Source organism: Malus domestica, chromosome 13 (genome assembly GCF_042453785.1).
Source record: "Malus domestica chromosome 13, GDT2T_hap1".
NCBI lineage: Eukaryota > Viridiplantae > Streptophyta > Magnoliopsida > Rosales > Rosaceae > Malus > Malus domestica.
The window spans coordinates 38417955-38426012 of NC_091673.1; the positions used below are offsets into that span (position 1 = coordinate 38417955).

At 36.1% G+C, this 8058-nt stretch overlaps 1 protein-coding gene across 1 annotated transcript; it reads left to right on the plus strand.

Moving 5' to 3' along the window:
- Positions 1–5059: 5059 nt before the first annotated feature.
- Positions 5060–6325, plus strand: LOC103444412 (L10-interacting MYB domain-containing protein-like). Its single transcript, XM_008383335.3, has 2 exons — positions 5060–5510; positions 5604–6325. Exons 1-2 carry the CDS (start codon positions 5178–5180, stop codon positions 6177–6179), a joined length of 909 nt encoding a protein of 302 aa, XP_008381557.2. The 5' UTR covers positions 5060–5177; the 3' UTR covers positions 6180–6325.
- Positions 6326–8058: the final 1733 nt, after the last annotated feature.

Below are 8058 nucleotides of genomic sequence, written 5' to 3' on the forward strand. Positions count from 1 at the left end.
AGGGATCTTCCCAAATAGGATATGTAAGTTGCATGTTCTATTGATAAGGATTCTAAGACATGATTTGATAATTGTTTTAGGTGCCGATCGCTTGTGACGCCTTGATGTTTATGCTAGGGAGTTGTAGTGTGGACTCCATGTGAGTGGGCTTTTGGTTTTCTATATATATACGTATATATGTTTTCCATTTTCCAAGAAATTGTTTTAAATGGATTTACGTTTTTAAATGCCATGTTAATTGCATTACATTTTAATATCTGCATTAGTATAGATATGCATATTATTGCATGACGTTGCAGACACCCAGGTAAGCTTCAGGTGAGTACATATTGATGATAGTGATTGCAGAGTGTATGGTTATGTTTAAATTCATTTAGTGCTCATTATCTTGCACCCCAGTGTTAGTGCTCCTGCCTATGGCCAGGGCACAGTCCTTCACGTGATGTTCACCTCTTGCACTGCACGCTCACCTTGGATCCAAGTTTGGTGCACAGCCCTGTCGTACAGACCACAATAGGTGGTTTCGACTGGTAGGTGACCCGCAATTTATCGCACAGCCTTCATGTGATCATAGCACTTGAGCGTACTTATGTACACCCAACCCTGTCGTACAGACCACAATAGGTGGTTCGGACTCGTGTGCAGGAATTGGTTAATGAGCTATACGTTCAGCCGTATAGGTCACGTTAGGTGACTCCGGCTGGCATATCATTTTACATTGATTTATTTCACCTGGCGTACTTATTTCATTGATGAGATACTTGACATGGCATATACTTTGTTTTCACTACTCTCGAGCATGATTTCTATATACATATGTATTATTATTTTCTGGGAAATTATACGGCGTTTTATGGCGAGGGGTTATAACGTTTTCAAAAGTTTTTTATTAAAAACTTTATTTTCAAGCCCACTCACCCTTGTTTTGCGCCTTTCCAGGTTTTAGCTGTTGAAAGTTCGTATCGACGAGGATTCATGGTGAATCTCAGTATAGGTGGCTACCTCTGAGGGTATGATCCTTACCCACACTATTGTACTTTACTTATGCTCTGACGTCGCGTGTGAAATGGGTTCATTCCTGCTCACAGCGCACTTTTATCTTTAGGCACTTTTATGTTTAAATTTATTCACATTTTCCACATCACTACACTTTATGGCTTTGTCATCTTCCAGGTGTCGGCCAACACAGCTCAATTCAAATTCCTAGTGGACATTCTGGGTCGGGGTGTGTCATTTTCTCTGTTATGTCTACGTTTCTTATCTCCCTTGCTATCATTCTGCAATCGTTCTTTTTGTTTTTGTTTTTTTTTTTTTTTTTGATATTCAACATAACATAAATTGTCCTGGATAATCAAACAAAATATTCATGCTATGGCTACATTGTAGCCCTAGCTAAAAGAGTTTAGAAACAAACAATCATGGAGAATATAGTTAAAGATAAGAAGAGCATGAGAAACCCTTGAACCGAAAGAGAATTTCGTGCTCCCAAAGCTCTAGAATTTTTTGTGTGCCGTTTCTCTCCTCTGTCTTTGTTTGTTTGTTTTTTTTTTTTTTTCATTCTTTCTTTTCTGCATCGCAGCCAGTCTGCAACTGTTCTTTTTTTTTTTTTTTTGAAATTCAACAAAACATAAATTGTCTTGAATAATTGAACAACTAAAGACACAAAATATTCATGTTGTAGCTACATTGTAGCCCTAGCTAAAAGAGTTTAGAAACATAGTCATGGAGAATAAAGTTAAGGGAGACTTTGACTTCAGCCACTAATATTCTTTGACTAAAACCTTAATGATATTTAATTTTTTGCTAAAGCCCCTTGACTTCGTGCACCTCATTATTGTTATTATATATGTATTTTCATATGTTTCATATTAATTACTTGACATGTTACAGGATTTAAAATCTCAGATTATATGGCATATGAAATAAAAATGATTATAATAAAAAAGAAAATACTAAAAATTTTGATTGAATTAATAGATAAAAACAGGTAACAATATAACTTTGTAATAATAAATGTCAAATGAATGTACCCGTAGTGTTAAAAAAAATTGAAAAAGGGGTACATTTTATTATAAATTATGTATACATTATAAATAAAAAATAAATAGATTTTACATAATCATAATCCAAGGGTGACTGCATATCTTATCTTAGATTCCCTCCTAGATAGTCTCTCAATCTTATTGGGATCACGTCTCTCAAGATCACTATAAATACTCTAACATGGGTATTTATCTAAATAATCTAATATGATTCCCACATACATTCTCTTTCCGAGAACACACATATTCTTTATGCACCGTTCATCTACACATAGACTTGGAGAAGCATCTCCTACATGCCCTGTCATAGGCTATTCGTCAAGGATGCATTCCGATATAACATGCATCATACATACTCCTCTTTAGAACCATACCATTGATTCAATTCTCCTTCCTTGGAGAAATGTTGGCAGTCCGATATGGATTCAACACACCCTCAATCAACGCCATACTCCCCTCGCCGGAGATCATCCGTAAGTATGACTGAATGCCACCTCTAATAGACTCATATTTATAAATGTGTTTTATCAGCTTGATACTTGGATTATATATAGTTTTCATCCTTTAGTTGTAGTTTATTTGTGGTTTTCTTATTTGGTAGGACTAATTGCAAAGAAAGAGATTTTTAGCTTAAGTAGAGGAGGTTTGAGAGCCTAAAAACTGTCCTTAAACATTCAAGGGAAGATTTCGGGATATCAAAGTGATACCTAAAATCTGGAGGTGACACAATGTGGAAAATCTGGAATGGGAGTTTCTGTCCAGCAACTTTGGTGGGCTGCCATTTATTTGTCTACCATATATGGATGGAAAGCTAAGGAAGACTTCTTTCCAATGGAATTAAGGTCAGGTTTGGGAGTGAGGTGATTTAAAAAAAAAGCTGGGGTGAAAAAAAGCTGGTAGCAATTTTGGTGTTTGGTAAACTTTGGAAAACAGCTTTATTTCAAAGTTGAGGATGAAAAAAAGCCCAAATCCTGAAGCTGATCAGAAGCTGCAAATAACAGCTTTAGAAAACAGCTTATTTTCAAAACACGGAGCTACAGTAATTCTTTTAATGAAATTTTCAAATTACCAATGTTGCCCTCGTTTCTCTCTGCCTTCTCTTTCGCACGCCCTCCTGGAAATCTCACATTCACACCCTCTTCTCTCGCACGCCTCCTGAAATCACCCTCTTCTCCTCTGTTGCCTGCAATTGCACCTCTTCTCCTCCTCCTCCTTTTCCTCTCTCTTCATCGGTCTCAGCGCCAGCCGTCGCCTTCCCTCCTTCTATCGCCGTCGCCTTCCCTCTTTCCTCTGGTAAGCTTCTCTTCTCTAAAATTTTGTTATTTATTTGTTTGGATTTTTTAATTTAGGGATGGGGAGAGTGAAAGAGGGGTGGGAAAGAGCAAAGGGATGAGTGTATGGGTGTCGAGAAAACTGGGGATGGAGAAAACAATTGGGGAAAAATTGGGGAAAAAATTAGGGTTTGTGGAGGAAACAAGAAAATTTGAGAGACAAGAAAATTTGTGCGCTGGGGAGAATGTGTATGTTGTATGATGTATGCTATATGTGCAGAATGCTCTGTGTGCTGGGGAGAATCCGGCTGGCTCACTGAAACAGAAAAACGGGTTTAGTGGTAGATTCATGTTTAGACCCAATTTTTAGATTATTGAATATATATGTCCAAGAAATCTTTGTGTTAGTAAGATTCCGAGAGTAGCAGTAGATTTCATTATCTTCTTAGTTAAGCGGGAACGGGCGATGAGGTTGGTAGTCGAAATTTCGGGTTTTTTGTTTTCCGTGCTTAATTTTGTTGCATTTGTTGTGACCAACTGGAGTCAATAAGCGATAGCTTCTTACGGGATAACACTTGTTTCGAATTCATTGATATCTATGATTGTGAAAATATTTACTGCCTATATTAACTCAGTGTGAAGTTTTGGTGGGGAAGGTATGGATACGATGGTAAATGAAAATCGAAGTTCACATTTCTATAGTTAGGTTAATGGAGAGCTCAATATTGGTGTTTTACTTTTTGAAAACTAACACATTCATGTTGTGAACTTTGTTATGAAGCCAGTTGTTTAAGAAAGTTATGGTTTATGGTGAATTTAGTTTCAGATGCTATGTTCTGCAGCCCATCATGACTTTTAATTCCTAGTTAATTTAGTTGGAGAACCACACTAGTTGTGCTTTACTTTGAATTTTGCTATGATCACTTAAACTATATAAGCAATGATTCACATGTGGTGCAATATTTCTGTCTGCTTGTTTTCTCCTTGGTGGTTCCCATTTTTGGGCTGCATCAACATGGCAAGAGTTTGTCACTCACCATTCCCCTCCCCCAAATAAAAGGAAAAAGTATGTGGACCTAAATGCTTATTTAGTCGTTTGCTGTTAACCACTAAAGTTTTTCATTAAAAAGAATAGATCAATACAGGGGCAAAGTTGCCCACAAATTTATTGTCTTTTGTAGTGATTCATATGTGAGATTGAGTTCCTAATTAAGAAAGAGACAGAAAAGGGAGGGAGTGTTCTATGTTTGGTTTGACTGAGACTTGTACACCTAAGCTTTGTGATTGTTCTTCCGTGGAGGTCCATTTTTTTCTTCTACTTCCCTTTTAATTTGTATTGTTGCTGATTTTAATTTGCCTTTGTGTAATGGAATTCCCGAGCATGCTTCTAACTGCTGCTATTTCTCATTTTTGGTTCAATTGTTACATCAATTTTTCTTTTGTTCTCTGCTACTTGGTGATTGTGAGATGTGAATTGGGAATTTGAATTTGTTTGTGTGTTTGTGTGAGAGAGATATTGGAAGCTTTGTAGGATGTGTAGACAAGTATATGTATAAGGATCGATTACAACTAAACCAATATGACAGTGCTTAAAACGATAATCGACTTTATATGCTGCAACTGCATCTCCATATCAGAGATGCAATTGCTGTCAGTTTGTGTAGGTTACAACTGCCTTCTATTTGAATTGATAACCACCTTTAGTTTTCCCTCTAATATAGAATTAATCCGGTGTAATTCATATAATTGAGTCCTTACATAATACAACCCTTTCACTTGTATTGTGTATCTGCACTGTGGTTTAAATGACACTCACATATAAGCAGCTTTAAGCACAGATTGAAGCTCCAACTAGTTGGTATCGATGGCAAACAAGGTGGCATCTTCGTCAAATCCTACAGCTACATGGAATGCTCACAATATATCTATATTTTGTGATGTATGCATCAAGGAGGTTGAGGCTGGACATCGTCCGGGCACTCACTTTGACAAAAATGGATATGCAAATATTAGAGCTAACTTCAAGGCAGAGACAGGGCATGATTATGAAAGAAAGCAACTGAAAAATAAGTGGGATGCACTTAAAAATGAGTGGAAGTTGTGGAAAGAGCTAGTTGGTAAAGAAACTGGCCTAGGGTGGAATTCGAGCAAGGGTACCGTTGATGCCTCTGAGGAGTGGTGGAATAATAAAATTAAGGTTTGTGTATTTATCTTTTAATATTATGATATCATGCAATATGTATTATGATATCATGCAATATGTATTAACCATATTCTTTCTTACTTGTAGATAAACAAAGAATATGCAAGGTTGCGAAAAAAGGGAATTAGTCCTGAGATGGAGGACAAGTTAGATAGGATGTTCTCGAACACAGTTGCTACTGGTGAACATGCCTGGGCACCTTCATCTGGGATACTACCACCAGAGACAAGAGAGGAATCTATAGGACAAATTGATTTAGATGATTCGGAAGAAAGTGAGACTATGCAGGATCTAAGGCAAGCTACTAGGAAGGGGAAAAAAAGAGCGGCTAACCAAGGAGAATTGCAAAAGAAGAAGGTTGATAAGAAAGGGAAAAAAATTGGAGGTGCTGCAAAACTTTGTGGTCAAATTGACCGTCTTGTTGAAGTTTATGAAACTAGGAGTTCTGCAAACTCATTGATGTCCAAACTGCATATAGGCAATAGTATTTCGGAAGTGTTAGCAACTGTTGCACAATTGCCTGGTTGTGAGCCACCTAGCGAGTTATGGCTGTTTGCTACATGTTTATTTTGTAGTGCAGAGAAGCGAGAGGTGTTTGGCACGATGAAAGATACTGAAGTCCAACTAACTTGGTTGAAATATATGTTCAACAAAGAAAAATAAGGAGCTAAAACCCTAAAACTATGAATTAGGACTATATATGTGGTTTGTACTTTGCATTAAGATTATGTATTCAACCTTGCTACATGTTTATTGAATGTTGGATTATATGTTGAATATTGAATTATGATTTCTTGTTAAATGTTGGATTATGACTTGTTCATGAATGTCGGATTATGAACTCTTTAGTGATTGTTGGATTATGACTTATGGAATGTTGAATTATGTGTTAGGTTACAGGTGTACATTCAATATGAATACCTCTGATGATGATGTTCAGGATTTGGAGGATGGTGTAATTATATGCGCTGTAGCGAGAGCTGTTGAAACATATTATTTAAAATATGTCCACAAAACTCCGTGTATGAATTCTTCCCAAACAGGTAATATTTGGTTGATGGAAGTACTACGAGGAAATGATGTGCGATGCTATAGAATGTTTAGGATGAACAAAGATGTCTTTTATAGATTATGCAATGACTTGCAAACTAATTATGGATTGAAAGGTTCAAGGAAAATGAATGCAATTAAAATATTAGGAATGTTCTTGCATATGTTGGGACATGGTGTGAAAAATAGATTAGCGCAAGAGAGATTTCAACATTCTGGTGAGATTGTTAGTAGATATTTTGGTGTTATGTTAGATATCGTATGTAAGATGGTAATAGATATTATCAAACCGATGGATTCGGAGTTTCGTGGCATTCCCCAAGAAATAAGGAGAGATACAAGATACATGCCTTATTTTAAGGTAAAGTTTGACTTGTCTTCTAATTTATTTGTAAACTATAAGTGTAGGTTGACGGTTTTCTTCTATGTTATTATTTTTAGGATTGTATTGGTGCCATAAATGGAGTACATGTTGAGGCTTCAATACCACCTCCGGATCAAGTTCATACATTGGTAGGAAAGTAATGCCGACTCAAAATGTTATGGCTGCATGTAATTTTGACATGCAATTCACATTTGCTTGTGCCGGATGGGAAGGCACTGCACATGATACAAGAGTTTTTTTATCCGTGCTACGGAATCCAAATTTAAACTTTTCAAAGCCTCCAAATGGTAATCTTCATACTTATTTATAACAATTTACATACTTGCTTTGTATAATTATTACAATACAAAACAAAATTTTCAATTTTCAGGAAAATATTACTTGGTAGATGCGGGGTACCCACAAATGAGAGGTTATTTGGGACCATATAAAGGTGAAAGATATCATCTCCCGGATTTTCATAGGGGTCCCGAACCAACGGGTCATAAAGAGGTGTTCAACCACATGCATTCTTCTCTTAGGAGCATCATTGAACGAACTTTTGGGGTATGGAAGAAAAGATGGGCAATTTTAAGGGATATGCCTAATTACCCGTTCAATAAGCAAGTGAAGATTGTCATTGCTACAATGGCTCTTCATAACTACATACGGAGGTATTCTGAACGTGATCGTCATTTTGATGACCCCAGGGACTATTGTGAAGAGAGCGATAGTAGTGATGATGATGATGAAGAATACCAAAATTATCAAGTTGAAGGATCCCATGAGATAGAAGCATTAAGAAATAGAATAGCGGCAAGTTTAATGAATGCATCTAATTAGACTACTTTCAAGTACATTAACAATATTGTACTAATGAATCCTAGTTATTTAGTCTAAAATATTTCAATTGAAGTAGTTTGTCATACTAATTAATATTTAAGATAAAGTTTATAAATATTTTTCTTTTAAAAATAAAGTATATTATAATTCACTTTTATTTGTTAAGAAAATTAAATTAATAGCACATCTAGTATTATACCCTTTTTGGTTATTTCACACAGTCACAGCTGTTTTACATAAAAGTTTACCAAACACTATCATACAACTTTTTTTTTCCAAAAGCAC